Source organism: Anopheles moucheti, chromosome 2 (genome assembly GCF_943734755.1).
Source record: "Anopheles moucheti chromosome 2, idAnoMoucSN_F20_07, whole genome shotgun sequence".
NCBI lineage: Eukaryota > Metazoa > Arthropoda > Insecta > Diptera > Culicidae > Anopheles > Anopheles moucheti.
The window spans coordinates 30,801,525-30,815,880 of NC_069140.1; the positions used below are offsets into that span (position 1 = coordinate 30,801,525).

Below are 14,356 nucleotides of genomic sequence, written 5' to 3' on the forward strand. Positions count from 1 at the left end.
GTCATTCGTCCACCATCCCGACGATGTCCTTCTTGCCGCCCTTCCTGATGCCTCCCTTGCCGCCGGTGCGCTTCTGTCCGCCGCCCGCCCGCTCCTGACCGGCCGCCGCATTCTTCCGGTGCGTTTCCGAGTGCTTGATCATGTGATCCTTCCGGATGAAGCCCTTGCCGCACTGTTCGCACGCGTACGGCTTGGAACCGCTGTGCAGACACATGTGGCGCCGCAGGTCCGTCTTGTGGTTGAACTGCTTCGGGCACTGCTCACACTTGAACGGTTTTTCGCCACCGTGTTTCGCCAGATGCTCCTCGTACGACTGGTTGCACGGGAAGCGCTTGCCGCACCGGTGACACTTGTACGGTTTGTCCCCCGAGTGGAACGTTTTGTTGTGCTGCGTCAGGTAGCACACCTTGTTGAACACCTTGTCACACTCGATGCAGCGGTGCACCTCCGGCTGCCCATTGCCGCCCGATTTGTTGGCACCGGCCGAATCGACCCGCGGCCCCTGCCCAACATCCGTCGACGTGACGCTCGGCGAGCAGGGCGCGGGGGAAATGGCGGGTGCGGTCGCGCCCAGCTGGGGTGTCGCCACGCGGTACAGCAGCTGCTCCTGGTACGGGTCGATATCGTGCGGCTGCTGCGCATACTCCTTGTACTTGCCGCCCATCGCGCTGTGCACAATCATCTGGCCGCGCTGCTGCGGATCGTGCAGGCTCGTCAAGATGGTGGTCGTCCCGTCGCTGCTGCTGGGACGCTGGTACTGGTCCGGTACGTTAGGTGAAAAGGGGGGCGCCGTATCGCCCTGATACACCTCGGCGCCCCCCGCACACCGGGGAAACCCCAACGCACCGTTGCGGCCCTCCGTCGTCGACTCGATCAACCCGTCGCCCCCGTCGACCCACCCGTGCGGGTCGCCGACCACCATCCCCATCTGGGACGGGTACTGGTGGGACGCATTACCAATAATAAGGTGATAGCTCGGCGCCTCCGGCAGGATGGTTTGGAAGGATGGAATGCTGGTGCTGATAGTTAAAGGATTGGAGATGGTGTGCATTGTGTGGGGCTGCGTGTGGTGGTGGTGGTGGTGGTAGGGCTCCATTGAACTGATGATGGGCGGCGGCGGCGGCGGCAGCTGCTGCTGCGGCGGCGGCTGCTGCTGCGGAGGGGCCAGCGGCGAGCCCATGCCCATGGTGGGGGGCGTGTGGGTGCCCGTGGGCGTGCGGGTGCTGGTGGAGATGATGTCCCGGGTGCCCGGGATGCCCCCCGTGCAGGTGTGCGGATGGGTGGTGGGCGTGAGGATGGTGGTAATGGTATGGGTGGCTTGCTCCATTTGCTCCGCCATGTGGCTGTTGCTGCTGTTCGAGTAGATCTGCAGGCCCCTCGGTTGGGAGACTTGGACGGAGGGACCTGCTACCCCGTTTGGGGGAACCGCTGAAGAAGTGGAGCTGGCTGTGGTGCCGTTCGCGCTGGTCGCGCCGGCGTACGGGTGATGAAACCCCGGTGACTGGTTCGAGCTGACTACCTGGCCCTGCCCGCCCGGATGCTGATGGCCGGGCGACGTCCCGGCCGTGGAAAACCCCGCCGCCCCGCCACCGTACTGCGGCGCGCCCGGACCCGCCCCATACTCGGGGCTTCTCGGGGGGTCGGGCGGTGGTACCGGCTGCTGTATAGGCTGCTGGATCTGCGACCCGGCTCCTCCCCCACCACCTCCGCCACCGCCTCCCGCTCCAGCGCCCGCACCGTTGCCCGCACCGCCACGCCGGCCCTTGTTGGCGTAGTTCGGATCGCGCCCCGGATGATGGTGCACGCTGATCGGCAACGTTGCCGGGTCCGGCTGACCGCTCGATTTGACCGCGTTCTTGTGCAGCGTCGTGTTGTAGTGCCGCTTCAGATGGCCCGAGCTGGTGAACCACTTGTTGCACGCGGTACAGTTGTACGTCTTTGGGCGGCGCGCCTCGTTCGACTTCCAGGCCGTGCCCTTCGTGGGCCCGGCCGTACCGGGCAGCGACGAGGTGGCCGGCTCGAACGTGCGGTACTGCGAACCACTCTCCTGCGGCGTGGTCGTGCTCGGAAAGTCGGACGGGCTGGTCGCCAGCTGATTGTCGTGCATCTCGTCCGCGTACTGCTTCATCGTTTGGGCGTTCGTTGGCTGCGGCGCGGCTGCCGGTGGGGGCAATGTCGGCGGCAGGCTGTACTCGTTCTTCACGATCGGACTGCCGGTTCCACCGTAATGGCCGCCTCCACCCCCACCGCCAAGGTACTCCGACTTTATCGACGGCGTTGCCGAGTACTCGGACTTGATCGGGTGGTGGTAGTAGGCGGCTGCGGCGGCCGCTGCTACGGCGGCCGAATGCTTCATGTCCGGTCCACCGCCGTGCGATGGATGGGGCGGTGGCAGCGACGGAGGACCCATAAAGTTGTGCGCATCGTGCCACGACATCATCGGGTGTCGCTGCATCGATTGGAGCGGATGCAGCGAGTTCATCGGGGGTAGTAAGCCACCGTCCGGGCCCGGCCCGTAGCCAACCATCTTCTGCGAGTCGAGATCGAGAATGTCCGAGGCGGGCGCTTCCTCCTTCACGGGGTACACGGGCGTGCCGGCACCTCCGGCACCGTACGAATAGCCACCACCGCCCTGCAGATCGACCTGATCGACGCGCTGCTGCTGCTGCTGATCCTGCGCCGACTGTACCGGCACGTTCGAATGTATCGTGGCCTCGTGCTCGTTCAGGGCCTCGTCGGACTCGCACACCATGCCACACTTCTCGCACTGTATCGGCGATGGTGACGGTGTCGGCGGAATGTTCGAACCGCCCGTTCCGTTCGGTGGCGAATGGGACGGCTGGGACGACTGGGTCGTGGTGCTAGCGACGGTCGTCACGGTGGTGGCTCCGCTGCCACTACCCGCCACGGTAACTCCATTGGAAGAACTTACCACTTGCGGGCTCATGCCGGCCGAACTGCCACCATTGCTGCTGACCACCGCCGGTGATGAACCATCCGGTGCACTGCCATTGCTGCTGGATCCGCCGTACGGATGGTAGCGAGCGGAGGACACTACCGACGAACCGGACTTGTAGTCCGTCGGTTGCAGTGGCCCACCGAGTACGCCGTAATCGAGACCCGTCCCAGGTCCGCCGGTGTAGTAACTGCCCGGATCGTACCCCGGGTGGATGTAGCTCGGGTAATGCATCTCACTGCCCGCTGACCCGGTGGACAGCCCCAGCTGATGCGGATGTTGACTTACTTGCTGCTGCTGCTGCTGCTGCTGAGCGTGGTAGGGTGATGTGCCACCACCACCGTAACTTTGCGGAGTTCCTGGCTCCGTAATGGTGGGTTGGGGCGTTGGCGGCTGATTGTCACTCGAGTCGGCGGCCGCCGCTATCGTCGTGTGGTGTTGCTGCTGCTGATGCTGCGGTGACGGCACCGGTTTCAGACCGGCCGCGTGCGTCGGCGTATGCGAACCGGGCTGGTTGTTGTTCTCCGTGTCGGAGGAAGTTGGCGTCGTGGACGATGGTGCGGTACCGTTCGTGGTTATCGTCGCGGTCGTCGTGGTCGTTGCCACTGCTGTCGTTCCGAGTGTTGTACTAACCACGGGCTGCTGCTGTGAACCCCAACGGTTCATGCTGTCATGCTGATGGTAGTGCATATGATGCACCTGCAACGATGATGCACTCTCGAAGTAGAGGCCACACTGGGAGCAGATGTGCTGCTGCTGCTGCTGCTGCTGTGACACACTCTGGGGAACCCCGTGCAGAGTCCCCCCATTACTGGCCATCACTCGATGGCAGCACCAAGTTCACTAAGTATTCGCGACGTAACGACACCGTTCCACCGACAAACATCGAGATATTCCGCGCGATCTTCACGGCAAGTCCTGTACGCGGCGTCGGATATCGGTTTTTCGCACTGGCACACACTACGGGACACACTTGTCTGCTCTGGATGACAACTCAGTACAGTATGGTGCTTCACTCACCGCACTTCAGTCACTGTCGTTCGCGCGCGTTCGTTTTTAATTACCCGCCGAAACGATCTACCTTTAGTGGGACGCCTGCAGCGCGAAGGTAGCCAAACATCATGGTTTTCCTGCTACTCCTGTTTCTTGAATTCCTTCGTCACTCAACGCACACACACACGCACGCACGCACACATACACTGCACACGCAGGTAGCGCACAGGGTTGAACTTACGCTGAGAATTTCCACATAAATCGAACCTAATTAACACGAAGCTTGCACGCCAGCAGTTTGAAGATCGTTCGCGACCTTTCTGTCTTGCCACGCCGGGGATGCCGGGGGCTTTGCAACTTAGTTGGGAAGAAACGGACCAACTCCAAGCTGGCTTCTCCAACGCTGTCCCGTTGGTTCAAACTGACAGGCTGGCCAGGGCGCACCAACACAACTACCAGCACACTGCACAACCACACCGTCGCGTTACACACCTTTGGGGTCTCAGTGTCACTTAAGTTTTCCACTCGCCACTCGCCTGCCCGGTTGACAAACGGCAAATTAACATAGATTCTCAATAAATTTTAATTATCACCGTTTTTGTTGTGTTCCACCAGTGCCGTGGTTCCGGTGGTAGAACACTGATTGAGGGGGAAGGGAGGGGGGAAGCACGGGGGCTCGGGTAGGAAGCGCCGCACAGCGGAATCTGTCTTTCGGTTGTATCTCTACTGGGGTCTCTGCTCGGTTGCATTAATTTGTTGTTTTCACTTCTTTGTTTTCACCATTACGAATGATTTTGTCCACACGGCCAAGGTGCTTCCCTTTCGGTTGCTCCCCTTATCTAACACCACCAGCATGTGCTCGTCTTTGTTTCTATTCCGCCGTTACCTTGCATTCCGATATGTGTTTTCCTGTATCGTAGTAAACTTACTTGCTTGTACTATTTCGTTTGAACTTTTGTGTGGCAAATTGTTTTCGCAAAATGTCGGTAACGGTCACCTCACTGCATTTCTCTCACACGATCGCGCCACCACGCAAAGTTCACGCGCACCAAAACCAACACCGGAAGCCCACAAGCCTCCGTTTGCGAAATTCGAATTCGCGTGGGGGCAGGGTAGAGGTTGTCCCCCGTGGGGATAAAAGTCGCACAAAGTCGACCACGACCTGGTCTGCTCTGCTTTTCTGTTGCGTTTTCTGGGCGTCGATCCGGTATTACACGGTATACTCGAACCGACCGACGACGACGACGACGACCACGGTTACTGACGGACACAGCTCAACCTGCGTTCGCTTCGGTTGAGGACGCGTTTTAAAATGAAACCCGAACTATGCGTCCCAAACAAACAGAGCCCAGCGAGAATGCCGCGCGAGCCTTTTGCCTGTGTGACCGAATGTCCCATGCAACCGAAACACTGGACCGTACCACCCCTTTGGCGTACCCCTGCCTCCTTCCCTTCAACTATCGCGTTGGCTGTGCGCGTATGTAGTGGTCGATGTCCACCACCACCACCACCACCACTACCATTAGCATCGGCTATTCCCTTCGGTACGTCTTCACGGCACCCGGCACACAGCCACTTATTTAGGGGTTGAGATGGAAGAGCAGTGCGTCTCTAATCTTCTACCGGGTAACTCATCTCTTTTTCTCGATCTCAGCCTCCCATGTATTCCTTATCCTTCCTGCGGATACAGCAAAGATGCGTACGTGCCCATCGGGTGGACTCTTTCTCACCGCCAGCCGTTAGATAGTGCGTCGCAATGTTCAACACCACCACACCATCAACCCCTATTTGCCTACTCGCTCGTGCTATCTTTCTCTTTCGCGCGATTTTCTTGCACACAGCATCTTGCTCTCTTGCCCAACGAGAGACGGCGACGCTCACTGTCCGACGGAACTTCCCTTTCCCCTGCAGAGCACATACACGCACACACACACGTGCACGCACGCTATCCAAAACAGAAAAAGGGGTAGTTTTTTTTTTTGGTAGCTCACCAGCACGGGCGACGGGTAAAGCAACTGCTCCAGTACAGCACACAGCACGGTGGGCAGCATCTTTTACATAGCCACACGCACACTGGCCATTATGTACGGCTTCGGGGTTGCGGGAAAAATCCCAACACTACCACCCGGTTCACCGTGCTCCGGCAATGAGCTACGTTCGCAGATTCCAAACGGGGTATCAAAAGGACATTCGATGCTGCACGGCAGAAATAATACACACGGTGAAGGCTCACTTAAAAAGTGCAAAAACAGTAATGAACAGGCGATGGTCCTTGAACAGTTTTAGCTGTCAGTTGCCGTCGGAATCTTTTCGTTGTCCTGCAGCCAGTAATTTGATCCTCGCAATTCATTGTCATTGTTTGGCGTTGGAATTTCATTCACAATCGTTTGCCAGCGTTTCGTTACTCGTAGCATCCACAGGATGGCGCTCTGTTGGGGTATCGTTGAAACCAACTCCCGATTCGCGCGGGCTGAATGACTGACAGCACCGACAGCATTTCGTCGCTGTGTACGATCACCGATCGCATGAACACCAGCATAAATTTCCTCCCCTGGAAACGGGTGAATCGGGTGTGTTGGTATGCGTGCTGAATCCGTGCAAAGGAATGGGGTGCTAATGCTAAGGAGCCTGTGCGTTACTGCAGTGGTTGTCCCGCTCGCACGCGACGATTCCTTTTTTCGTTGCGAACTGTGGCTGAGGTTTGCCAGGCTGCCCTGAAGGCGCACGATAGAGATGGAGGAAGCTTTTATTGGTTTACGAAAGGAGCCAGACTAGATGCTGTATTCAAATGGCGCGAACGGACCGCTACGCTAACGTTCGACCAACGATGATTTTGGAAAATTGTATTTAATTTCATTCAATCGCTTAAAAGCAATTACATTAAACCATATGCACCCAACATATTTTATATCAATATCTGTTAAAAATTCTATTGGGTACTATTGTCTTGGTAGGCCGAGAGTTTGTATCAAATCATAATTTAAAAACAATATCCTGTATTTCTAAGCAAACATGTAGCTAAATTTTGGAAAATATTCAAATGCTTCAGATATTGCTAGCATTGAATAATGTTATGTTGATTTATTTCTTCAATTAAGTAGCTCTTTTTTGCTAAACACTTCAAATACTTCCAACCCTCGAAAGTGCAAACCCTTATCCCTATCAATCCGTTCGTAGTCGCACCAAAAAAAAACCTCCAGCATCGCTTCAACATTCCTCACCATAACATCACATGCCACGATACCGTGCGATTGTTTGCCTAGCCGCACTAAATCATCTGTTCCCTCGTCGGCATTCCACGAAAGACCGAGAGCCAAACGGTGCCGCTCCGGGCCGGGCGGCTAAATGAAGCATAAATGAGACACAATCAGGGCGGGAAAAGCCAAAACTATATCACCAAAGGCGTGGGAACTTTTGCTAGCCGATCAAAAACTAGTAAGGCGCGGTAGCAAACAGCAACGCACAGAAACACTGGAAAAAATGATTATTATAAAAACTGAGCTCCCCAAAGCCCAACTGTTGCTTGTTGTTGTTGTCTTTTTGTTGCTTACTGGTGGGGAAAGAACTAAAGTTTCCATTTGTCACAACAGAGCGCAACAGAAACAAGCCTCACTTGCTTGTTTGCTTGTGACAGACGCTGGCCGGTCGGCAAATTTATTCCGCATATTGACACACGATTTTGCTACGGTTTGCTCACTTCCAAAGCATAAATGGAACCGCTATCAGCGGGTCTCCATCTATCGGAACGAGCAGCATCGAGAACATATCATTCCCCACACAATGTGGCGCATCTTCCGGGCCACCCTATCCTTCCAGTGTCCAGTGGCATTGTGCGTTTGGATGCATAAATTATGGCAACGAAACAAACGACAAATATTTGAGCAATTTTAGACCATTTTTCCTTCCTTTCGTACCACCGGCAACTGGCCATGCTACCATGCCATGCCATCCATGGTTTGCTATATTTCATAAAATTCCAATGCTACGTGTACGGGGCAGGCTAATCCAATCCAACTGTATGCTCTAATTAGCACAAGGACAAGACGCTGGTATGACAACTATGTTTACAGCACGATCGATAACCATGTGGCCAATAAATCACTCGATTGTAAAATTGGGAAGCTGCCCATGGACGCCGAAGCAAACTGGAATTTTTCTTGCGCCAATAAATTAATTTAAATTCAAGGAAATAATTCGATAAACTGAGTTCTCATAGATCTTACACTTTGCTAAACAAAACACATTGGACCGAATGTAAATATTAGTAAAAATTTAAACTTGTATTAAGTGTTTTGTCACTCATTTGCCAATCCGATCTACCATTAAAACCTTTTAATTATTTTCTACCTTAATTTGCTAACTCTATCAACTCCCCCGAAAAACCCTAACGACACACCTTACAAATCCCATAAAAGTGAGCATTAAAAATATTCGGTCGTTAACCAAAAAAAAATCCCTCCACATAATTCGCTTGCAACTCGCTTTCCATTCCTTTTCCCGTGGATTAATGGTTGCAGTTGTGTCAGTACGTGTCGGTGCATATATATATGGGTATGTGTGGTCGCTCGTAGCCATAATGCAGTTCGTCCCTTTACGCACGCACTCTGCTCTGCGTTCTATGTTGCGTTTTATGTTCGCTTTTCCACTACCCTTGGTTCTGCTTTTGGTAAATTCGCCTTGTGGAATGTTTGATGCTCGTTTCTACCTGCGCTGCAAAAATGTGCATGTGCATCACGCAGCCCTCCTCCACACGAGCACACACACACACACCGTGTCGTAGATTTATTCTTCTTTTTACTACCCTCTTGCCCACCCCCTCGTTTCGATGCTGGCATTTGCTGACCTACCCCCTGTCAGCTTATGTTGTGTTGAAATGATGTTTTCTTTCTCTCGTTTTGCTACCCGTTCGTGCTTTTCATGTGCTCTTATGCGCATTTGCTTTATGCTTTACACACCAATGCATGCATGCAATGTGTCCTGCTGGTGTGTACCGAAACCAATTTTCATCCTTCGTTTGAGTGTTTTCTTTTCCGTTTTTTTATCGCTTCTCTTCCATTGCCTGGATTTAGTTTTTTTTTTCTTCTTTTTTGCTTTGTACCCTGAAAATGTTGTCTTTGTTGGTTTCTTTTTAAATTGATCTTCTTTTTTTTTGGTAAGCGCTGAAATGCTTTTTAGCACATGGTGTGTGGTTCGGCCGTTTGAAAGCATCAACATTCAGTCCAGTCACTGTGGAACAATTTCCCAATCAAGCGACAGCAGCATTAAAAAGAAGATATAAATCATCTCTTTTTCCACTTGCAAATCATTGCCTTTGAACTCGGGAGCAAAAAAAAAAACCAATCCGTTTACAATGTTCCGAACGATGATTTGTTCCATGTTCGAATCTCACCAAGCGACATAATTCCTTACACATCATAGTAATTAGAAGATGAACGCCGTTATCGTATGAATGCACGGCACGATCACTATCAATGTAGTATAGTTCACCTAGGGTCTGCTCACCGTACGGGCATTGGCTCATTTATTTTCAGCATTTTCCACCACCCAAAAACCACACCGAAGCCAGCAAACCCCACCGCCCAGCGGACGGATAGAAGCATAGACTAGTAGCAACAACAAACAAAAAAAGAAAACAAAACGGCACCGGGCCATTGGGCCACCGCTCGGTTCCGGGGTCCGGGTGGTTGATGCGACGGTTGGGTAGAAAAAAAAAGGATGGGTTTTGCACAACACAGATGGAAAAAGGATAGTTTTTCCGTTACGATAAAACCGTCTGGGGCCCGGCGGTCCGCACGGTTTCAGAGAGAAGGGTTCCGGAACCCTCGCAAGGAAACTTGATGAAAATGTTAGCCAAGGTTAGGGTCAGACGGAAAAACCGACGACCTCCCGAAAAACGAGTGACACAAACTTTGATCGTTGATTGATTCAATCCCGGGTGCTGTTTGCTGCTGCTGATGATGCTGCAGTGTGGTTGCACGTCAGCGTGAAGGAATTTTCACACCGAAAGGCCCCCTCTGCTTCACTTCACAGTCGATCACAGTGCAGGTCGGGCTTTAAGTCGTAAAAAAATACGATTTGAATTTGTTCGCGCATCAAAAAATGCATGCTGAACGATGAAGGTGCAAGCAAACGGAATAATTTACAGTAATTTGATGCACATCAATTACAAACATGTTTCCAAATAAATGTTCCTCATTAGGGAAACGTTTTTTTTATTTTCAAAGGGATTCTAACAAGTATAATTTGATGAAGATTTGTTGCTTGATTGGCAACATAAATCTACCTGGAAACGATGTAAGCTTTAGAGCGTCTCAACCGAGAGGAAAATATCACCTCAGTTAGTAAACTTTTTAAAATATAAATCTCACTAACAAAATTATTTTGTTTCACACAACCATAATCTTAATAGCATCGTTAATCTTCCAAATAAATTCATTCTCCTCCGACTATGGATTAAAACACATTCGCAGTTTGGTACGACTTCAAACGAAATACATTTTCCACTTTTAGCTCCAATCTCCACAAAACTCCACTTTCGGACGCGCTCATGCAAACGAAACGTATAATTTATGTGGAAAAATAGAATAAAATCAATATTCTATTCTACCTTCTAACTTTCCGGGAAACTCGCACACATACACACACACACACTCACACATACAGCTTGGCTCACCGGATAACTCGTATCACTTTTATGTGCCGAAGAAAGTGTTTATGTATTACCATAACGACTGCCCCTGGACCGCTGGACAGTACCGGACAAACGCTGCTCTAAAGCCACCCAACTCCAGGCCCCACCATTCTCCTCCTTCCGCCCCCCCCCCCCCCCCTAGACGGGGGTTGGTTATGGTGGGGTGTGCGCATACATACGCACGAATTAAATATATTCTCATGTGCTGGCCATCGGCGAAGAAGAGTGCTCGGGCTAAAAAACAACCCCACGTAACGAAAAGCGAAAGGGACCGAATCTAAGATGGAAGCGGGGAAGAAGGGACCAACGAATGGTGGAAAAGGGGAAGGGGAGTGAGTAAACAGGATCGACTCGATTTCGCCAACTTACGCATTTTCATCTCACATATAAGGAAAAGTGTTTTACATCGAGAGGAAGGAGACCGTTGCCGCTGTCCATTTTCCAACGCCCTCCGTTCCGCGTTTCCCTGTTCCCCCCCTGCTACGAACACCCGGGTGTGGAAGAATGGAGGTGAGGAAAACGTACATCACACACGCATATTTAAATCGTCCATCGAGATAACTCTCCTTCGCCTTCCCTGCCCTTGCTTCGCTCGTGGTCACCCCGTCGCTGAAGAGTTTACCCAGACCAATGGGGGTGGTCGTTCTTTGCCCGGTAGCATAATCTCGAAAAACTCACTCCCTCACTCTTGGACGGTAAGGTGATACAGTGTGTGACACAAAAATGCAGCACTATCAATTTTAACCATTTGCATACTGTAGTTCGTTTACACACTATTAAATCAAATTATTTGGAGAACATCAGTTCGTGAGCACGAAAATAGTATAATAAATAAAGGATAATTTTCTTGATAATTCTAAAAAAAATATCAAAGTCAATTTTGATATACATGGCGAAACAGTCACCCTAAACATTCCTAATTTATTAATAGTGCTCTCTCTCTCTCTCTATTCTTGGTATAACGATCTACTAGCACACCATAACTACCATTTCTGGCTTACTAAATTTATTTTACCACGTAGCCGAATAGTCCTTGCTACAGGGCATTTGTCCGGATGGGATTATGGTCCGTTAAAAGCAGCGCTGCTGCCACCATCATTCCACCGGGTCGCCTGATGTTTATCTACATTTGTACAATGTTCGATTTGTACATTTTGTACAATTTGTTTCAACGTTTGAAGGATATTCGGAAGTATCTGTCGTTATATACTTATGATTATATAATGTTATTGCACTTGAAGTGCAATTCCATCCTAGCATGTACATAATTGTGAGACACACTGTACATTTTCCTCTGATGCTCATAACTGGCATCGTTTGTTCGCATTCGCACATTTCCTTGCCCTTTTGTCCCGTGTTTGGTCCCTCCGGTCCTCCTCCCCCTGTACAGTTCTGCTAACCAGCTGGACAGTGAAAAGCTGTCCAACACCGGCACACGAACTTTTCACTTTCAACCACATCCATAAGATGCCACCCTCGGTGTCCACCTTCCCTCCTGTCCACGACGGAACGTGTGGTGCGCCTCTTGTGGACTAACTCGCTCTTCGTTTCACTTTCAGCACAGTTTTCGGAGAACGGAAACGGCTGCATCATCAGAATGTAAGGCAAACTAACCAACAGCACCAACGCGCTAGGAAATAGGGGAAGGAAATCGTGGATATTGCGTGCCCCTTTTCCATGCCTAACGCACCCCGTTGCCTTGCGGTCGTGGCGTGGCCCAATAAAAAGGCAAGAATAGAAATAACAGCATCGACAATAACGATCGCTCAAAAGCATTCCGGCTCCGTGCCGGAGTCCGACAATGTCCGGCAAGATACTCCTTTATGGTGTATGTGAAAGTGAAAACGGAACCCTCCCTTTCCACCGCCCTTCTTCTACCTCCTTTATCCTTCCTCCGGGGGCCATATCAACCACTAACACCGACGATGTGAGGCAGCATGAGAAAGCAAAAGTTTTGCATATATTATACAATATAGATGGTCGATTTTTCATGCGAAGAGCATGCTCGTGCCGGGACCGTCAAACAAAAAAAAGAGAGTGGTCAGCATCACTTCGGCCTCTTCCATCCCGTGGCCATGTGGCGTGGAAGAAAGGTGGTTCCTTCCATCAAGTACAGCTTTCTTCATTTCCGTGCAAGGAAATGGAAACGGTCGCTTCCATGTACGCGTATGTAGATCGATGCGCACGAGCACAGCACCACCCTCAACCCGCACGGCCGTATTCCATCATCTGCGTTATCTTTCCAAACCCGTGTCCGGCAAAACGTAGGGGACCGCCACACAACATTCTTGCCCATTATCAAATATTCTCTCGTCCTCGTTTGACCGGATTTTCCGTCGCTACCTAGTGCATGCGTGTGTATGTTGTTGTTTTTCTTTTTCCACATTTTTACCAGCATCTTTTAAGGATTCCAAGTTGCGGGAAAATGAGGTTCACCGAAATCACACACTGACCACCCGTTTGGGAGCCGAGCGATGCGAGCGAAACGCCCGGCAGGGATAGTATTGCATTATGGATAGTAATTCACAGCATCGAGGGTGGACGGGGTTGCTTATCTTCTCGTTCACCACACAGAATACACACTCGATGGGACGAATGGACAATCACCCACAAACTGCCCCCCAAATCCACCGAATGGCCCCGGCAGCAGGTGATTTCGTTTCGGGAATCGAACAGGATTTTATGAATCCTATATTTTATTTCCCAACTTCACCCACTGCTGGCGCTCCCCAGTACCCGCACGATGAAGCTTATTTCGCTTTATGCCGCCTTAGTTCCAGTGCGGCCTTGTGCGCGCTATGAATGATCGTTTTTGACGATGACCGTCATATTTTTATTCATGCGGACCCGGCAGCAGCAGTTACGGGCGGAGGTGCCCAACAAACTACAGCGAACCCGATGCCGCCGTTGGACGAAATCTTTTTCAATTTATTCCAACATTTCCGCCCAAATGGATTTGAGATTTATGTACGCCATCTTCGCCACCGGTTTGGAGCACAACTAATCCGGTTCTGGACAGCAGGAACAGGCGACAAATCCCATGTCAGCAAATTCTCTATAAAATCATATCGAACGACATTCCATTCATGGTATTTATTGCACCCCAAAAGCCTTCGCTTTCTTGCATAGCAACTCAGTGTGCCGTCAAGTGCCATTCCATATAAAGGAGGTTTATTTCAGTTTAAATGATTATATTAATTTAATCAGAAACAAAATACCTTGTCAAACATTCATGTTTCTAGTTAAACTCCCCAGAAAAAAAGGGTTTCATCAGAAAATGTTAAAAATAAATCATAAAAGCAAACGATCCCCATTTCCCAATAATAACCTCCGGTTAAATACGATACCCTCGTGACAAGATAATTTTCTTCGAAGATCCACGAAGCTTTCCCCAGAATGGTGAACAAACGAACCATCTTAAATCAATGCAGCACTAAGCCGTAGAGTTCGTTGAACAAATCCCACCAACATACGTCACATAAATCCATTCCAACAGCGACATCGATTGGGGATCAAGGTGCAATCAGCGTGAATGCTTTTGGGAACATTAGACGATATCAGCGCTGATGATAATGTTCGCTAACGATTACTGATCGGGCACGAAACTCTTTCGTTCTTGATTTGTGTCCTTATTGCAACGGCAGAGTGCTATTCGTTGAGCACTTGTGAACATTATTTGGTAGGGAAAATAAGAAACAAATGCTATTTGTATTGCA

General features: G+C 50.8%; 1 protein-coding gene across 1 annotated transcript; it reads right to left on the reverse strand.

Annotated features, from left to right (window-relative positions):
• Position 1: 1 nt before the first annotated feature.
• On the reverse strand, positions 2-3,775 carry LOC128309223 (trithorax group protein osa). Its single transcript, XM_053045604.1, has one exon. The coding sequence runs from the start codon at positions 3,773-3,775 to the stop codon at positions 2-4; it is 3,774 nt and encodes a 1,257-aa protein (XP_052901564.1).
• Between the last annotated feature and the right edge of the window lie 10,581 nt (positions 3,776-14,356).

What these genes read in the sequence shown, in the direction of transcription:
- LOC128309223 (XM_053045604.1), bottom strand. Translation starts at nt 3,775, where the DNA reads ATGGCCAGTAATGGGGGGACTCTGCACGGGGTTCCCCAGAGTGTGTCA.